This window comes from Mastigoproctus giganteus, chromosome 1 (assembly GCF_048544385.1).
Source record: "Mastigoproctus giganteus isolate SK-2022 chromosome 1, ASM4854438v1, whole genome shotgun sequence".
Classification (NCBI taxonomy): Eukaryota; Metazoa; Arthropoda; class Arachnida; order Uropygi; family Thelyphonidae; genus Mastigoproctus; species Mastigoproctus giganteus.
In genome coordinates, this window is record NC_143575.1 from 12,034,229 (window position 1) to 12,055,249 (window position 21,021).

Sequence of the window (21,021 nt, forward strand, 5' to 3'; positions counted from 1 at the left end):
AACTTTTGTTATTTTCCTTTTTTCTGCTTATTTTGTTTCAACTGTTATATATATATATATATATATATATATATATATATATATATATCAAAGCAGAAATATAAATACTCGAAGGAATTTTAAATAAATAACGAACTTATAGTAAGTGAAGCGTATATAAGATTAATGAAACACATTCGGAGAAAACTGGAAAATAAATGAAAATTTATTTTTTTATATCTGTTTTCGTGTTATTACATTTACATGTTGGACTGCGTATATTGCTTTCATTCTTGAATTTAAAAGAAAAACTGAAGATCGATATAATATCAAATAATTATACTCGTATAAGCAAATCATTGATATAATTAATGGTATCTTCAGTATCGACTAAAGATTCCCCCAGTGTAACTTTAGTTACCACATTGGTTACGATCTCTGTCCATCAACACTGTGTGGAAAACGCCCGGGTTCGAATCCCAAGATGGGAGAAAAATTTTTCCCCATCATGGCCAAGTTAGTAGGACAGGCGTTGCATTGTCTCCTCACCGAGAAAACTGGAGGTTTTCATCCTGAAAAACATGATGCCAACCACAGAGAAGTACAGAACTCGTGATATTTACACCTTTACATTCAGTCTTGTCCAATATCGAATTTGAAATTTCACAACATACTGTCTATATGAAAGTTGCACAGGTTGAAGTAATAAATAAATTAAATTAATAATAATATTATTACTGACCTAATTTTATAAGGTAATAAATATTGTGGTTAGGTAACTGCATTTACGTATAATTTTAGCAATGGCTGATAATTTCATGGTAGATAATTTCTATGGCAGATAATTTCAGAGTTTAACGCATCAAAAAATTACTTTTATGATTGAACATTCTTTCTTCATAGCAGAGAAGTATACCTATGGTGCAGTTTGTGTCGTTTAGGAACAATAATGTGCTCTGACATTCCTCCTAAGTCATTTCACCTCATCTTAAGATCTCAGTCGTTTGTAATCTTCAAGATGCAGCTACCTCTGTGGAGCTTCGTGAAATAAGTCTGCGATGGTGATTTTCTGCTCCAGTGTTTTGGAAGAATTAATATGTCTGCAGTGCTCCTAAGATGGGTTCTGACACCGTTGTAACTATTACTAGAGTGAATCGCTACTATAATCAGAGAAAATGGTGGCCATCTACGTTATTAAGTGCATTTTCCTCAGTTAAACACGCAAACTCCTCAGAATGCTCCGCGGCTATATTCGAAGAATCTCGTTTCGAAGGCCATCATTGAGAAAGGTTCATTGCTATTGTCACGAAGTTTTAAATATTTTAGCCTCAGATGGAAGGAAAATAGACAAAAACAGCTTTTATCGTTATTATTATAATGTGGTTAATGAACATGTGGTTGAAGCAAATAAGATTAAACATTGTAAAAAAAAAAAAAAATTGAGAAAGTCAGTGAAAGACTGCATTAAGTACTGATGCGGAGAAGCGTAAGAAAACTTAAATAAAATGGTACGATAAACAGAATACACTAACTGTAAGGAACGCGAATTTATACCGAATAAAAGATTTTAAACTGCAAAAGTTTCGAGAAAATATTGTCTAAATCGTCAGGTACATTATTAGAAAAGAAATAATCAAGTGCGCTAAATAAAAGCGAAAATAAAACTCATGATAAAAAGGTAATTATGAAGTAATTTCCTTTATAAATAAATAACACTATATATTTATTTTTGGAGGTAATAAAATAATATATTATTTCAGTACCTGGTAAATGTTATGTGAATATCGTGACGTATTAAACCGTGAAAGTCCACAAGGCTTTATTATTATTATTATTATTATTTTTATTTCTTGTGCAATAATGTGCACTGAAGAAGAGTAGGAAAGCTCGAAACGTTTCATAATTCCCAAAACTATTTATATAAACTTGCAAAATAATTTTTAGTGATAAATTTCAAATTTAGCATAATTTAAAGATGCAGTAAAGAGATTAAAGAGATTTTATTTATTCTGTAAAGAGATTAAACTCGCAGCGATAATATTGTATTCTAATGAAATTATAACTTCCTACTTCTAAAACTACAAAGACTTAGTATAGATCCTCTGGTATTAAATTGTATGATGACCGAGTACGTTAGGGATTGCGCTTAATTTTATTTGTAGTTCTAATCTCCGGCCAGCTTCTCGTTCGAGATTTAAAGTTATCTGGCACTTTCATTTATACGGAGTTTGACCAATTTCTCTTTTCTGTGACTTGGTTTACAGCAGCGGGGGAGGGGGTGGAATGTTCTTATCCGATTAAAATGAGGCAGACATTGTGATTGAGGATGGGGTTTGCTAATTATAGAAGACAGAATAAATAAAACGTCCAAGACTAAGAGTTAGGTTGTAGCTTCCCCCGTGTTTCTTTATAAACGCCTGTTCATTTACCAACTTTAATTGAAGTACTCGCAATTTATTAACCTTTGTTGAGCAGAGGCAATCATTCCTGGCATTTCTCTAAGCCCTTCTGGAATAGTAACCCTCTTGCAGTAAAGGGGGCCTCATTTGGAATGTCCTTAATAATTAAGCGAACTCCGTCCTTATAATTATTGAAGATTAAGATTTACGTGATCAATCAGGAACCAAAGGCTCTTAACCAAAGTCAATTTCACAAGTTTGTTTCTTGAGAAAATCGAAAGTGTATTAGGAAAATTGTTCGTTAGAGGGCGCCCTACTAATCACCTGAGTTTGTCACTTTAACTGAATTATTATTTTTATTTAGTTTTTTTTTTTTTTTTTTTCCTTTAATCCGTATTGCTTTCAGGAAAGGTAAGTTTAAACTAGACAGAAGCATATACTGTATATTCAAATCTGAACAATATGGTAATTTTCCTTGTCTATATCTTTCAACTTAATTCCTTCAATTTTTCCTTTTAGTTGCTCTTTAAACTTCTGCTGCTGCTGCTGTTGCAGTCTGCCAAACGGGGGGTAAGAGAAATTTTTCCTATTAATCTCTGCACAATATTTTCTTTTCTCAGTCCTTTACAATCTGCCGGCTAAGTATTGATAAATGCGAACCCCTTTTGAAACGGGTCAAGTACTTTGAAATTTTGACAAGCTTACATTCTAAATGCTTCTTGTCAAACAGTCTCTATCAGCTCTTGGCTCGCTTTTCTTGTCCGTAAGCATCTTATTTTTATCTTAATTGTTCTGTTAAGAGTTTTGCAAAAGTCTAAATATATCCCCCTTTTTAAAAAGCTACGATGAGGCCAATTGTATACCCGAATTAATTTGGCTAAAGCCAAAATATTAGCCTGAAATTGTAGCTTCCCAGAATCCTTTGCAAAATTCAGTTTCTTGTGAATCATATATCTAGAAATGTAAATTCATTTAGTAGATCTAAATTTACAGATCTAGACCTACTTCACCGTGATTTTTTTTCTGTTGCTTTCCGCAAGTTTTTGCTCTTCTTTGCCAGCTTCAATGTTGTTCTAGCTTTCGATTGTGTTTATGTATGTAAACTGTATTTTCGCACACTTTATATAAATATATGTGTATGTATATATATATATATATTAGTTACTATTTTTTCTTTATTTTTAAACTGCAGCACAATAATTTTGCTACAAATTTGTAATGGTTAGTATGTTTCTCTATTGAATGTTAGCCTGGCTAATACTTTTAAAAACGAAAAATAAGAAAAAAATATATAAAAACTATTATTATAGGAATTTTCTACTGTATATTTTATATTTCAGTTATCGATATAACGTGTAATTTACCTTTATTTAATATATTAGGAAAGTAGTCTTTTGTAACAAAGTTGAGTGGCATTTCATCTAGTGTTTAGTTACATGTCCTGCAGCCTTGGAGATCTCCCCCCAACTCACTGGAATGCAGGAGAGTATTTCCGTCCGTCTGTCTACATGTTAACCTGACTCCCAGTGGATGAATTTCCATTTTATACTTGGCTCCCATCTTAATTTAATGCGCCATCCCAAATTTCGCCAAAATAGGACCAATAGAAATCCGACAATTATTTTATTTATTTATTTTATTATTATTATTATTTTATTATTATTATTTTTTTTCATGCATATCACATAGGCTATCGAGATACCGTATATTGTAATTTTATCACTGGATATTATGTTTGTTGCCGTGGGAATATGGTGGATGCACAGAACCAAAATTTTCTCGGTTCGCGCATAAATGTCGTTGCTTTTTTACTTTTTTTTTTTTTTTTTTCTATCGGAAACCATAGTTTCCTGGAGGAAAAAAAAAAAAAAAAAAATATATATATATATAAGGGCGCAAGGTCGGGGGATTAAGCAGGCTGCAACAATATTTCAAACCCGGCATTTGTGGGCACACCTCACTGCAGCGTGCTAGGAATGTGCAGGGGCATTACCGTGGAGTGGATATGTGTATATGTAAAGGGCGGCTCCTAGAACTTCAGTTCAACTCCGTCTCGTATCTCTGTGAAGAATAGTACCACACTATAAAAGAGCCAGAAATGTGAATGATGTGGGTTTGCGTGTATTATGTGTGTGTTCTGTTCTGGACGCTTGGCTACCCAGAAGCATCAGCCACCTGGACAGATGATTCTTGGTACTCGTCCACACCACGGGAAGGTGGGCCAGTCCATGTACTGTCTCAAAAGAGACTCTGACCCACCTGATGTTGCCAGAAGGTAGGCCAGGATCCTCTGGAAGCCAGAGGATCCTGGCCTACCTTTTTTTTTTTTTTTTTTCCAGAGGGGGAAAAAAAAAAAAAAACACCGACTACCCATTGTGCTGGATATGGAAGAGAAATGAATAAAAATGAAATAATAAATGAAGTAGAAGAAAATAAAATAAAACATATATAATAAAAATAATAGAAAAAAAAGATAATAATATTATTAGGATAATAGGAAGTAGGCGTACGCCATTTGCCAGCTTCCCCCGTCTGTTTTCTGTTATAGTGGCACGTAGCATTATGAGGAGGTTATAATAATACTTCGCCGTCACAGTACAGCCATTTTGAAGGTAATATGTTAGTATTATACTATTCCGATCCCAAAAACTGACAGCATCACCTTTCCAGCATTTGATTACACATTTGCCTTGTGGGGGGGGATTCTGCATGCTTCCATTGTTTTAACACTCGTTTAGTTTTGGGATCATAGTAATGGATCTAAGTTTAGGCCATGGTGACTAGCCATACAAAAAAAAAAAAAAAAAAAACCTCCTCTTGCTTTTCCTGGAACATCTACATTTCATGTGTACATTGTGCCTTTTTCTTCTTCTGGTAAGGGGTCAGAAGTGTGAGAACCCATCTAGCAGAGACTTTACTCATATGCAACTGATGATGAACGATGGTCTCCACAGCTCCTACCCTAATGTCGAGTTCTGCAGCTAGTTCTTTGACGCTAATACGTCGACCTTCCATGAGTAGTGCCTTAATTTTTGTAACACTCTCTTATGTTACAGCAGTTGCTGGCAGTGGCGGACTAAGGAAAAATCGGACCCTAGGCAAGATTCTCATTTCGGGCCCCACCTAGGGTTGCCACCTTTCAGAAATTGTAATGGAGGATGCAGTTGAATGGGTTAAAAAAGGTCTTCTATTACTAGCTTTTTTTTTTTTTTTTTTTTTTTTTTTTTACCATCTATCCTGGAAAATCGAGCGTCTACAGTACTACAGGCCAAGAGGGACCGACACCAGACAGCGGGATCCATTGCAAACCAGCTGCACAGGTTGCAGGATATCACGGTTTACTGTGGCCAGGCGACTCCACAAAAGCGGACGGTTTGCTCGACGGCCAGTACGCTGTGTCCCTTTAACACCTGCCCATCGGAGACACCGTTTACAGTGGTGCATCGAACACAAGGACTGGGCAGCAGCGCAATGGGATAATGTACTCTTTACTGATGAGAGTAGATTCAGTCTCAGCAGCGATTCTAGATGTCAGCTAATTCCGCGAGAGGTTGGCACACGGTATCACCCCTCAAGACATCACTGAAAGGGATAGATATGGCGGTCGAGGTGTTCTCGTCTGGGGAGGCGTTATCTTGGATGGACGTGCACACCTCCAGATACTGGAAGGCGGTACTGTAATTGAACGAATTAAAAATATATAATTATTTTTCTTACGTGCACGTAAGAAAAATAGTTATATTTAAAATAGTTATTAATAGTAAGAAAAATAGTTATAAGATGTGCACGCTACTGTACTGAGGTATTCTTTTCCCATGTTCCGAGGTGCCATTGGCCCCGAGTTCTTGTTTATGGATGATAACGCCGTACCCCATCGCACTGCAGCTGTTGATATGCTTTTGGAAAGCGAGGACATTGTTCGTATAGATTAGCCTGCCGTTCCCTCCGATCTAAAACCCATCGAACACATATGAGACGCTCTGGGGAAACGCCTAGCGGCATGTCCACACTCACCAGAAAATGTTCACCGGCTGAAGATGGCGCTGACAGAGGAATGGACGATGTTACCGCAAGAACTTATCAACAACATTGTTTATGGACAGGCGGTGCAAAGCCTGCATCGACATTAGGGGTGGTCTGAATATCTGAATATCTTTATTGCAGGCAGTGGTTACATGATTGCCTGATGCAATAATACCCACAACAGCGACAATGCTAGGGGTTGCAGGATATCGCAGTCATATCTCCTACTGTGAACCACCTCTTCCCTTTGTTCCATCTTTGGCAGTGATATATCAGTATCATGGCAGCCAGTGCTATGTTGCCATTTTTGAATCAAGTCCCTCTGTACCGTTTTGTTTCCGTTGTTGTGTTGGTGTTGTTTCCGTCATCATTTCTGTACCTCGAGGTTCCTTTGATATGCTTTTCCCATATTCAGGCCACTCCTATGAGAAGCTACAGGTGAAAACCTGACTGGTCCCTAAGTTTTGCACACCAGTGTAGTAGGCATTTGTGAGCAACAGCAACATAGGCCGTATTGCGTCATTGTTCATTATGTCTTGTGCACAGGTGTGATCAACCAATTTTGCTACTCCACTCTGTGCAATGTGAACAGTTATTGTGAATCTAAGTTTTGGATGTTTTAACTTGAGTTAATGAATTGTGGGGCAGTGTGGTATTGGTTTTGTGTGTTTTGATAAAATGCTCGTCGGCGGCTAATAAAGAGTGACTTCATGTAACATTGGTTACGGCATGTTGGCTGGTTGGTGGGATAATTTCGAAACGGTGGTAATTAAAGAGCAGAGTAAGCATAGGATATGTGGTACCCGTTTCGAGTTAAGGTGGGCGCTTTCCCTGACCACATCACGTCATGTGTATTTTATATTAATATGTGGCTGGATACTCTGGAAAGTCTGGACAATCAAGCTCGGTGCTAGTTGTGAGAATCTGCATATGGTGGTATTAGTGATTGCTCTGTACTGGTGTTCTGTACGTTTGTATTTTGGTGGTAATTAAGCTGCGTTAATATTGCTTTGGGTGAAGGGGTGTTACCATTTGATGATATTTCCTCTGCCTTGATCTGGAATAGATGGATATGGTTTTGATGAAAAATTGGCATCTCAGTGTATTTGTGACTAATGACAGTACTTGTGATTAATCTATGAACTCGGTTAAACAATGGGCCCGTATTCGGGAGATTTCAGGAGGCTAGTGTGGAGGGTTAGGCCACCATGACGTGCCTGCGGTGCGACATGAGAGATGGCAATTTTTTCGATATCCGATTAATATCTGTGCATAAAGGCTTGTTATGCTTATCCTGTGGACTGGAGAACTTGCTGTATGTGTGTGACTGTGGCGTTTTCAGCATCAGCTGCTTGTTGACTTTAATAGTGACTTGTTAATGATGATAGTTGTGAACTAAATATAATGGTATTTTACTTTTATGGACTTTCTACATAGACTTACCTACACTGTGTACGTCTGTTATATTTACAAGAGCATCATCTGTTTATTTCACATTTCTAATGGTGACAGACTACGTTGGGATGATGTTCTAATTTCATGGACTTTTTACCTGGACTGACTTGTTAATTCACGATTGGACTTTCATGTTTTAATCACGATTTTGGAATAGCTTACCCTACAAATTTAGGGGTAGGTTAACTATCATTTGTATTTAGCTAGGAACACAAATAGTAGATCCCTGACCCAGCTCCACGTGCCAGGGATGGTAACCAGCCAGTGAGTTACTGCTGTTGGTTATCACACACCACTCACAACAAAGCCCAGCACTACACGACGGTAAACCTATGCTTCTATACTGATGGGCCTTTATCAGCACAGTATTTTCACACTTTTCACTGCAATATTAGTATTAGTATTAATAATGGTCATATGGTGCAAGGAAGCCTAAGGCTTATGCTGCACCAGCCAGAGGGGAAAAAGAGCAAAATAATAATAATAAAAATAAATAAATTAAATAAATAAATAATAAAAGAAAAGGAAATAAACAACCTATGCATTTCCGTCCTCCCGTAGGTAACTATCCAGCAGACCTTTTGAATTTCCCCCAAACTGTCAGCCTCAAACACCCATGTAGGTAACTTATTTCAGTATAATTTATAAATTGTTGGCTAAAATAAAACTTCCTGCAATCCAGTCTGAACGTCTTCCCCCCCCCCCGTAACTTTTTATGGTTTTAGAATCATTTATAACCCTGAAAATTTCGACCTCATTTGTTTTACTTTTGCCTCTCAGAGCCTTAAACACCTCAATCAAGTCTCTGAGATGCCTAGTTTTCAAGCTGTGCAACCCACGTACTCGAAGTCTTTCCTCATACGGATGCCCTTTTGCCGATTTCATCAGGCGAGTTACCCTTCTTTGGACCCTATCAAGAAGCTCGATATCTTTTTTTATGACCCAACCAAACTATGGTAAGAAACTACGTTGCCATAGTTTGGTTGGGGCCGCGACACTCAAAGAAATAAATAATAGTCCCGATTAATAGGCCTTTCTCCATTCTGTGATTCAACTGAAACCCAAACCGATCCAAATTAATCACAAATAGCGAACCGCTAAGTAAAAAGACTGCAGTAATAATAATCTACAAGGTTATTTTAACCATTATTGTTATAATGGTTAAAATAACCTTGTAGATTATTTTAAGCTGTTATAGACTCGCGCATTTGAACGGTTGGTCTCGCCGTTTTATTCTACCATCGTGTTTTTTTTCGTATTATTTTACGTGTCGACGACATTTTGATGGCGTTTTTGAGATCTTGGCATTTTTCTTCACGTTTTGAGTTTCGACAATTTGATTGCAACACCATTTTTGCATGGCTCGCTAGCCGCAGTGGACCTTCATTTATGTATAAGCAGTTTACAGTCTGTCCACTATGTCTTGGTCCACCATCCGATGTTTTAAACTGATTTTTACAATTGTAAAACCGTGTGTGTGTGTGTGTGTGTGTGTGTGTGTGTGCATGCATTCTTGGAGTTCGTCGGTCTGCGTGTTGTGGACATCGATTTCTCGTATCGGTTCGTAGCGGTGATTGCGAGCATTGTTTTGGAATGTGGATAAAGAATTGCATCGCTGTTATTCTAACAACGGCACATAAATTAGATTTTCTTTTTGGTGTTTTCTCCACAAATGTGCCATCCTAATTGTAGAGACACAGAAAGCTAGTTAGTACACTGATAAAGCTTTACGATCGATACAGTTCGCTCTACAGGAAAAACAAACCGTTTGTTCGCCTGGCACCAGTTGCTTCCATCAAGTCTTTAAATCTCCGCCGCCCTTCTTCCACTATAATTGCTTTCCACCTGCAAAGAGTCCAACTAGTCGGATTAATATTCGCGTTGCTTGCTTTTTTCCTCCTTCTAGTTAATGGACTGGGGCGACCATCTGGCGGCTTTATACGATCTGAGAGCTACTAATGATGTTGACTAAGTTCGGGGAACTGAGAAAAGGGGAAAGAATGGGGCACATTGTTTACAACCGACTAATTTGTGTCCTTATAAATCCAGGATACATTAAGGCCTATGGAATCTTATACTTTATAAACGAAGTTTTCCATTATGTTTTCTATACCCTTTCCCATTTTAAAGTTTATTTTTAGAATTTCTTTTATGGAGCGCACTTAGAGATGCTGTCCTTATTTCATCTCATCTCGTTATTTAGAATTAAAGTGTTTTCTTTTCTAAATCAGCGCTCTTTGAGTTGCCGATGTAAATATGATAGTGAGTTAATGGATAAAGTGTAATTTCCTTCATTTTTCATGGAAATAAGTACTTATTATATACGTAATATCACATACATCGATTACACGTCTTAGGTATACTTCTGGTTTTCGCGATATGAAGTTGGAATATTGGCTCTCATGGTATACTGAAATTTAATTATTGAAGAATTGCTATTTACTTTATTTCAAATGTCTAGCTTTGGAATAATTCTGATTGTATCATTACCAGTGAAAGGCATTTCAAACTTATTACAGTATTTGGATGTATTCTTTGTGTTTTAACACTACCTTACTTTTTTTATACTGTTTATGCTTTTAATCAAAATTTCTTAAGTAGGTTTTTTTAAATCACGTTTGGTTGTACGTTGAAATACTTTTTTTTTTTTTTAATCAATCTGAAGATTATTACGCTGGAACACGGACAGCGTTTGGGAAGAGAGCCTCTCCTTCCTTCTTGGTATACTAATTAAAATTTATTCTTAAAAATTATAAATTTTTCATTTTAGAATGAGAAATAAGACACAGTTTCAATGTGGCAATAAAGATCCCAGACTAGTGCTGTTGCGGTCATGTTCGGTGAGCTTGAAAAAAGAAGGAAAAAAAAAAAAGTGGTATGTTGTAGTTCAAGCTTCCTTCAAAAGATGATGGTACAGAGATTGTCTAGTAGGCTGACAGGTTGCAAGTAACAGCCAGTTTCGTTAGTAGCGTTAATGTTCCGTGTCGCGATTTCGCAATGGACAACGAACGAATATCAAATTTTGCTTCAAGCTGGAAAAGTCTGCAACAGAAGCGTATGAAATGTTAAAAACTGTTTCTGGTGATGACACATTAAGTCGTACCAGTGTGTGTTTGAATGGTGTAATCGGTTCAAAGACTGATGTGAGGAGGTTCGCGATGACCCAAGAAGTGAAATGGGGGGGGGAGAGAAAAAGGAGAGAGAGAGAGAGAGAGAGAGAGAGAGAGAGGGACGGGAGGGTGGAAAAGTTCTGGAAAATGATGGCTGATGAGTTGGATATGAATAAGGAGACGAGTTGCCAAATTTTGCATGAAGGGAAGGTTTGTGTAACCGCACAGCCTCGCGGATGAGCAGACGCAGTGTCATCATGATAGAAGGAGTTACACAAAGAATTACATTATTTAAATTATATCAGCTCTATAGCAGGTTTAGATAGAAAAATTTAATAAATATAAAGCAGCAATAAATATAAAGTATATATAAACATGAATATTTATCTCCATATCTACAAGTGACCTGTTGCGAATGTTAGAAATGATTGTATCTTTGGTGCATTACGTAGAGTCATAGACCATGATCGAAGCGTTTAATGGACTCACCGTCGTCCTATACGAGTAAATATTACGTACTGTAGCACCGACCTCGCATCAGACAGCTTAAATGCATGATTCTGGTTTCAAAAGAAAAATGCTTTTATTGACTTCTGGGACACACATCTGAAAAGCAATAATAGCCTCATGTATCACACCGTGTGATATACCCATCACTCGCAATGCCACTGCGCCATCGATCACATTAATCCTGGTCCCGCTGGACAGCGATTACCCTCTCAACAAGCGAACTGGCAATCGAATTTCGCTCCACTGTTAACACCCCTTTTGTTGTTGTTTTCTATGAGGATGTGCGAGCGGTTTGTGTAACTAGACCATCTTTTATTTGTTTCCATGGATACATGTACTTTTAAACTGTAAGCTGCGATGGCCTCTGCTGTTTCTTTGATATCCCTACGGTATTGCGAGGAGTCCATAGAAAATATTACTTTTATGGGATACAGTAATTCAATGAATTGATCAAGTGATAAGATCAGTTAAATAAAATGGATTAACCTTTGTGAAATCGGATGTTATATTTTTTATAAACTTAGCAATGTTTTTTTTCAAAATTATCTCCTCTGCATAGTTATCCTAGAGCCGTAACTTGTCTTTTAGTACATGAAATACAGCGCACTCCACTTATTGTAATTACGTATAATGTTATCACCTTTAAGGTTATTACTATATTTAATACCACTCTTATACCACATGTTAAGCCCATTCCAAAGATCAAGAAACCCAAATCTCCTAAAGACCTGCGACCAATATCCATCAGTTGTTCTTTACTCAAAATTTTTGAAAAAAGTAATTCAGCCAACAATTCCCAGCATTGCTTTGCACATAGGCCCGAGTACCTGCATACCGTTCTACAAAGGAGATCGACAACTACCAATCTTCTTGATACCCTCCTCAGAATTCAGCGCACCCTTAACAACAAATCACAGATTGATATCATATTCCTCGACATAAAATCGGCTTATGACAGAATACACCTCCCAGCTCTTTTTACCATTCTGAAACACTACTTCGGCCTGGCGGATTCCTTACTTCAAATTTTGAAGTCTATTTTACTCCGTAGACATCTGTCTGTGACCCACAATGACTTTCAAGTAACTATTGACGTCTCAAGAGGCATCCCACAAGGAAGCGTACTGTCAGCTATCCTGTTTGCAGCAGTTTTGGAGCCTTTCCTTGCTCAGAATCCGAACTTTGTCTCTTATGCCGACGATCTGAAATTCTACTTGAGCTCAGATCATAATCATCAGATTCATGATATCAACCAATAAGCTTCTAGGCAGATATTGAGCTTGGAAAGCTATCTTGCCACAATTGGGCTGCATCTGCTCCCTTCCAAATCAGCACAACTGACGATAACGAAGAAGAAAGTCAAAAATGATATCCAAATCTTTGTTAGTGGGGAACCGGTGCAAAAGTGACCTCTCATACTGATCTTGGAATCACCTGGGATGTTGGGCCCACATTTCAGCCTCACTTTGCCAGGATGAGGCAGAAGACGTACGCTGCTCTTTGGGCAGTGCGTCAAGAGCTCGTTGGTGTGCATCAGCCAGCGCTGCTTGTTCGGCACATCCTGAGGTGTATTACGCCCGTTCCTCTCTATGCTTCAGAAATTTGGTCATCTGCCCTTGCCTCATACCTTCAGAAGTATCTCAGTTTAGAATACTGGTTGCTTAGATGGATGAACGGGGTGGTAGGCCACCCCCTAACTATCTCCAGATCTATCCTACAAGAAAATCTCGGTGCCACTCCCTGGAGACATATCATCATGACAAAAAATGTCCTCACGCTTGCACGGCTTATAACGAGGCGAATTGATGCTCCATCGGTATCCACATTAATCTCGGCCCTAGGAGGGCAAGAGGGGAGCCCGACTCCTGTCTCCCTCTGCGTCTTACGCTGTTAAGCATAAATTCCCTGAGGAACATGTTTCCAGGTTGGTTTGGTTTGGTAGTTGTTGGCGCATCGGCTTCTGTGGCCATAGTGCACCTCCCAAGGTTTTTGCAGTACTTTGATCCAAGCCCGAGGCGGGAATCGAACCCGCGACCTTTGGGTTGCCAGGCAGGCACTTTACCCACCTGGCTAGCCCGGTCGGCTTGATGTTTCCAGCCAATTGTCTTCGGATCTTCAATAAATTTAGGATCCACCCTGATAGGTTCTGTGAAGACAAGCCCTACAGGAAGGAAATCCTCAAGAACTGCTACCAGACATTGAACTTATAATACTCACCTGCTCCTGGACATGACAGACTTTTTTTTTGTTGTTGTTTTTTAACTTGCCTATTTGTATACGACAAAGACATTTTGTCATGTTATCATTTTCTCTTCATGCAATCATATATTTTGTATATTACTGTATATTTTTTACATTATTGTATATTTAATCCTGTAAATGTCTCGGGTCGAGCACGCATGTACTCTTGTTTATTGTACATTGTGTTCCTCTCACCTTAGTCTGTAAATATTCACGCCCTTCTGGCACAGAGCCGTCCCAGGGTGATCCAAGGTTTCTTGGGAAATAAACTGATTTTAATAATAATAATAAAAAATTAATAATATAGTTTATTAAGCTATTCGCCTAAACTTTTATACATTAAGGTGACGTTTCAGGTATCTTACCAATACCTATCATAGATACCTGAAACGTCATCTTAATGTATAGTAGTTTGGGCGAATTGCTTAATAAACTATATTATTAATTTCAAGTGGTATTAAATATAGTAATAATCTTAATGGAAAACAACCACGTAACGTCCTTCCATAACTGTTATCATTTTTATGAAGTCCTGATCAAACATATATATATAACTTTTACTTTATTTGTGTGTTTTGATTAATTTTTTTCTTATTATTTACTTACCTTATATTGTTAACCCTTGGCCTTCTGGCTGTGACGGGTTTGTCCAACAGTAGCATTAATTTTTCTTGTAAAATAAAGAGTATTTATTTATTTAATACATATAAAAACGACGTTTAATGTAATCAGTTCTTCGGTTTTTGTTATCACTTGTGTGATTTCTTCAAATCCCAATTTGTTGTTGAATTCCGACACGTTGCGTGTCCAGCTATTGCTGTTGCTTCCTACAGTTCGCATAGTTGTCGGTATCGTTGTGAAAGAAAGTAATATATAACTGTACTTCTATCAGTCTGACTGTTACCATTCAAATCAAGTAGAGCATTCTTGATTTGAATATTTTCTTTGTTTTTAATAATTTGTATGGATTTCCAGAAACATTATGACAGTTTCATTTTTATTGATGACCTTGTAGAAGAAATAGCGGACAGTCAAATTGAAGTATTTTATATTGCTTGATTTTAATGTTTTCTTTCTGTCCATTCCACCTTTTTTTGTACTCATTTCTCCATCAATAAACAGTGCTGAACCGCTGAATTCTTGTTTCATCGGTTGTTTTTAATTAAGCTTCGCCCTCAAGTGATCACAATAAGCGGCGACCACCGTAACCCATTTATGAAACCTCTACTTAGGACTGCGGGATGAATCATCTTATAAACGTATTTGGTAGATATTGCTAAATCTCGAAAGTAAAATAGATGCCATCTTACTTTTTATCTTACCGCAGATATTATTGTAAATTATGTGTGTATAAATCTTTTGTTAGAAGGAAAAAATCTATGCAAAAAAATTTAGTTTTTTTTTTTTTTTTTTTTTCCCGAAACTTTATTTCTGACATATTTCAAGTCAGGTAAAGCTTCTGGCGTCGGCAGTAAACAAATATCTTAAAATATTTGTGATATCCCAATAATCTTTAGTATTTCAGTAGTAATTACTGATCCTCTTCTGAGGGTGGATTTGATTTTTGAAAACATCAAAATCATTTGGAGTCAAATGTCGTGAATAAAGTGGGTGAGCAAGCTAGGTTTTTGATCAGAAGCTTTCTCAAAAAAGCCCACAGTGGGACGGAGCATTGCGAAAAATAACAATCATTGGTCCACTTATTCGCACAGAATCTCTCAAACGTTTTCTGAATGTCTACATATAAGCCTTATTGGTTCGACCTTGTGGAATGAATTATGCAAAAAAAAAAAAAAAATTGTGTACAATCTTTTTAATTTTACATAATATCTGATAGTAATTCTGAGCTCTCTGGAACGATTATCATTGGAGCAAAGTTGCTACCAGCACATTACCATGATTAATCTGCTATAAGAAAGAACGTAACTGCGATCCTAAGACGTGTTTCTGAGAGTAAACCAGTCCCAGTAATATTGGTTTCCCAATTCGCCTCTAATGCCATAAAGGTTTCTTCAAGATGTCTTCTTAAGCCTCGGTAGTGTTTCTCAACTGAAAATATATCTAAGGTTGTCTCTGTCCAAAGTTGAAGTGCAGACAGTGTCACAATTTAATCTAACAAGAACAAATGCCCCTCCCTTTTGCTTTATGAAATCTTCTGTGCCACGTATACAGGCCATGATTGGTTTCATACCTTTAGTTTGCTAACTTCATTTGCCAGTTTTTTTTTATCCGCCCTCGTGATTTATCGTATTTTCTGGAATACCCCGCGCACTTTCTTACAAAAAAATAAACCAATAATTTCTGTGCGTTGATTATTCTCAAATTTAATCCGAAGCGTGAGATTTTCTCCTAAACCTAGGGCCAGACGAGCGAATAAAAACTCTGCATTTTTATTAACTTCAGTGTTTTTATTTGTAGCCTAAAAGAAGTATTCCATTAGATAGATAACAACACCGGTATTTTTTACTGCTCAGTGGATATGAAGTAGTGGGCGGTGGGGCACGTTCATTTGTCACCTTCCCTTACCCATGACAGAAATCGTTTAGCCCACTTCGTGCATCTCGAGGTTCTTTCTGTTTAACGCTCTTTACTAGCGAATGTATTGTGTAAGGTATTGTGTATATCAGGAGTGGATAATTTAATTTGTGATGCGATCAACTTTTTTCCTTCAAAATGTGCCGCGATCTACCCTCTCAAAAATTTCATTGCACAAGATGCACAAATCGAGGGATGACTGTATATTTAAAATTCGTCGTGATCGACCGAAATTAAATCCGCGATCGACTTGTTGGCCACCCCTGGTGTATATGTTCATTAGTAACCACGTCTTTAATACTCAATGTAAATATGAGTGCTAAAGACATGCGCTTACGATCTTTCACGGTTATTGAAAAATAGAAAATGATTGAAAGGCTGAAGGATTCCTGCTACGGGTGGAAAATGAATTCACATATTTTTATTTTTATTATTTCCCCTTTTTTCATATCTTAAAAAAAAAAAAAAAAAAATATTGTGCACGTCTTATTCAAGAGCACTGTGTAGTCGAGAAAATACTGTATTATGTGAGATGAGATTATGAATCTAATCTCATTCCACATAATACCATATTCAACGTGCGGAGAGAAAGTGTCTGTAATACATCCATGAGCATGTAATTGTACAATAGTGCAGATTATTTTGGTACATATTTTGTATACTAAGTTGAATTTATATTAGCATCACCTGCCTAATACCTTGTGGGTCCACTTTTTGGCCTGAACTCCACAAGAAGTTTCAGGGTTTCCTGTCCAGTGCTACCTGCATTTTACAATGTGTCCAGTAATGTTCAACATTGTCAGATGGACGGTCGTAGCACCTGTGTACAGTGCTAAAGTTAATGCTATTCAATTGGGTTGATATCGGATAAGTTGGATGACCATGGGAGAACGGAGAATTCACTGTCACGTTCCTGAAACCAGTTAGCTACCTGCTGCGCTTTATGGTATGACTTGTTATCTTGTTGATAGATGCCGGATTTGTCTGAATACGCTGTTATCATGAAGAGATGTGCTTGTTCGGCGACGATAAAAAAGTAGTCGTTAATCGTGATTATAGGACCCAGAGCATGCCGCGAAAACAATCCCTAAACCATAACACCGCCGCTTCCAGCTTGCTGAATACGAGCAGCGCACCAAGGTACCATAGTCTCATGTTACTTGTTCCAAATGCAGATACGCCCATCAGCCTGGTACAGTTGGAAACCTGGAAAATTAGTTGGAAAATTAACTTGTAGACAACTGCGAATGCTGCATTTACTTGGAACTCATTTAAGACGAAGTTGATTAAGGAGAGATTTGCTATGGTTAATCTATATTTTTCCTCGTAATCACTCCCATTTGCTGTCGTGGAAAAAATATTGGATGGTTATTAGGATTTGGATGAAACTTGAACCTCCACGAATTAAATAATTCTTTGACAAATTGATCTGCAAACTGAAGAACATTGTGTTCTCCAGCAGCTGCTATCATTGATGCAAAATCGATGGTTCTTATGTGATGTGGATGTTTGTTAAGTTGGAAATCAATTAGTAATAGGACTTACATTGACATCATTCTCTCTGTGCAAAGTGTTGTAATGATGATTTGTTATAGCCTGGTAATGTGCTTAAGCGGGACTGTGGTATCAGGATGAGTGGGGAATTCCATGGCAGCTTGTGCATGAAGTGATTTCTTTCCCAGAAATTTCTGAAGGTCATTTTTGATGGCTTCTAATTTTGATGGCTTTTCGGACTATGTAGACCTATCCCGTTATCTGATGCCTTTCACACTGACTAGATTTGCAACTTAGTGGCTTTTGTGGTATATATTTTCTTAATTCTTATAATGATGATAACTTTATTAGGAAAATAGTTACATATAATAATTTCTTGTCCCTCAATAAAGTGTACATACGCATAAAACAATACAAATAAACGGATTTTTACTTTACTCACTGATTATTTAAAAGCGTTACTAAACATTTCTGTATAAAGATCACCAAACAATTACTTTGTGCTTTGTAGTAGTAAATCGTTATTGTGCGTGGTGGTCAGCCATTTGAGTTAAAAACGGAAAGTTTTTTTTTGTTGGAATGCAACCATAGCAAGCTGCTTTCATTTTCATGCTACGCGGTTACCATAACAATAGATTGGTATTGCGCCACTGAAGTAATATGTTCCGATTTTCTTTTTGGTACCAATGCACTTGATTAATGTACTCTATATTAATTTATTCGTTCTCAGAATGTCAACTGAAAAGATTTTTATAGTTTGCGAACTAAACAAAAAGTCCGTCAGGTCGAACATGATTTCTAAATAAGGTTCTTATAATCTGAGTGGTAGCGGCGATCTTGAAACAAGATAGCTGATCGAATCAAAACAACTACCCCGTGACCTTCTAACATATACTATAAATTTTCTTTGAATCGGAGTTTAAACACAAAATTTCTTAATAGGACAAACGCACACACACATACTTGTATACTGCGACCTCATCCGCTTTTCATGTCTGAGTAGTTGCTAATGATGAAAAAATATGTCTCATGAACAGACATCTTTTTGCACTTAGCCATGGCTACCCCCCCCCCCTAAGATCCTAAGATTGATCGATAACGGAGTACGGCACTAAGATTTTTATACGTCTATACAGAACTGGATATATGAAAAATAATGAGATGAAAATTATGGGGAAAAAAGCAAATGCTCAGAAAAAAAGAAAAACATTTTTTAAGAAAATCATTCAAAATAGTGTTCGTTGGAATCTATACACTTGTTACACCTCTCTTTTCATATTTTAAAGCATTCTTGAAATTCCTCGAAAGTTATTTCCTTGATATGGTCGGTCACATTCTTTGGATGTTATGGAATCGTTTCCCTTTCATCTTCATTTTTAACTTCATAAAGAGAAAGTAGTCAGCCAGAGTGATATCTGGTGAATGGAGGGAGAGGGTTGATCTCACAATACCCAGTTTTATTTAGAAGTGATAGAACAACTGTTTAAAGAATTCTACGGGTCAGTCTAGACTTTCAAGAAAACAATAAATAGTTTTTGTTGCACGACAAATACCTGCACATTTCACGTTAATTATCCGAAGAATTCTTTAGCGCAAAGGGGTCACTGAGATTAAACTCCCCTCCATCGTTCTTTAGTCTGTGTCTGACTTTTTTTTTTTTTTTTTAAGTTAAAAATAAAGAAACGATTTCATACCATCCAAAAGAATGTGACTGAACATCTCAAGCAGATAACTTTGGAGGAATTTCAGGAAAGCCTTCAGCAATTAAAAGAGAGGCGTACACCCATTGGGCCTATTTGGAATGAGTTTTATAATATATTATTTTTCTGATCAAAACCAATTGGTTTATGTTCCGCATAAGCTTGTTAGAGAAAGAGTCACATAAAATCGGTTATTATTTTTTTACAAATGAGTGGAATTTTAATTTCAAAACCATCTACACTGCAGTTTAGGTACTTATTCCAATCTGTACACAAGATTAGGATAAGTACCCTTCATGGGAAATCAACGTCCTGCTGTATTATTTTTATTCTTCCCGAGACGAAAATCGCAAGGCGACAATCACCTGTACAGTACTGTCAGACACTTGCCATAGTGTGTTAAGGTGGTGTGGCAGGGCCGCACTTTGTCTTTTAACAGAATGGTACCATCAGTCAACTGTTTCACGTCTACACTTTAAATGCCACAGCAGCAGTCGCCTTTAGTCAAAGAACATCATCAGCACATCTTCCTAGTCTTGAGTTTCTTCGGTCGTAATGATGACTGGTATCTGCACTATGTTTTTTCCAGAGTCACTGTATCATCCAACTGTAATTTCCTTCCTCTTCATATGGCAAGAGGTTCTATAGATACAGTCGCATTCACAAATGTTTATGTTCATTATTTAGACATTGGGGAACCCGCTTCAAACTGCGATATGTCATAGATGATAGGTGATTGTTCCATGACCAATATCCATCATTAGCCTAACAACTGTCGTACACCGATCAGTCCTGATTACTTAGTCTACCAAGACATTTTATTCACGTTGATCAGGGTCATCCGCCAAAGTATATCTTTCATGGTAACGATTGCTCTCCTATACTTGTGGTCGTAACTTACAGTGGTCAATGAACATCTTTTCCCATACGCTAGTGAATTTCTGCTGGAAAGACGCCCTCTGCTGTATAAAGCTGGACGACATTTAGCACACTTGTCACTCTGAACGCTATATTGCCTTTGATGCAGTACATCACTCCCTGCGCATACAGGAGAGCTAAAATACTACGTTTTTCAGTAAAAGAATTAATGCCAATCGTTAAATTTAAATTTAGAGTCGAAATCTTGTTTTCATTTGAGCCACCGTCATATGTCACGTTAACGGAAATAAACTTTTTTTTCAAGCTGTTCTAACTTTTGGTTCATATAGTGTGTTGGCCAATGAGTACGATTAACAAAATAGTAAACACTGAATGTTTAATTCGAGAATGGTGGTGGTACAGAGTATTAAATCCTCTCGTGATAATTCACTACATAGTCTCCTCGTACAACGGCTTAAGTTTTAGTTCAATTTATATGCAAATATGTTCAGGGCAAAACTCGTAGATGATGGAGGAATCTACTAGGCCACCGTGTCTAAAATATTAAATAGCATAAATTATGACACACAGAGTGTTTGTGTGTAAATTTGTAGGTCATGTTCTTATGCTACCAAATTTTGATGCTTAGCTGAGAAGGTTGCTGTAGAGCGCAAAATGAAATGATGTGGAGATATCACCTTTTTTGCACCCCCCACA

At 37.3% G+C, this 21,021-nt stretch overlaps 1 protein-coding gene across 10 annotated transcripts in view; it reads left to right on the forward strand.

Annotated features, from left to right (window-relative positions):
* homer (protein) overlaps window positions 1–21,021 on the forward strand; it is a 651,652-nt gene that overhangs the window by 278,021 nt on the left and 352,610 nt on the right. For 2 of the 10 annotated variants that reach the window (XM_090371470.1, XM_090371505.1), the window contains exon 2: window positions 2,898–2,948. The exons of the other annotated variants lie outside the window; for them this stretch is intronic. In XM_090371470.1, coding sequence (XP_090227596.1) covers window positions 2,898–2,948 — 51 coding nt within the window. The remainder of the gene's footprint in view (window positions 1–2,897; window positions 2,949–21,021) is intronic. 10 annotated transcript variants of the gene reach the window in all.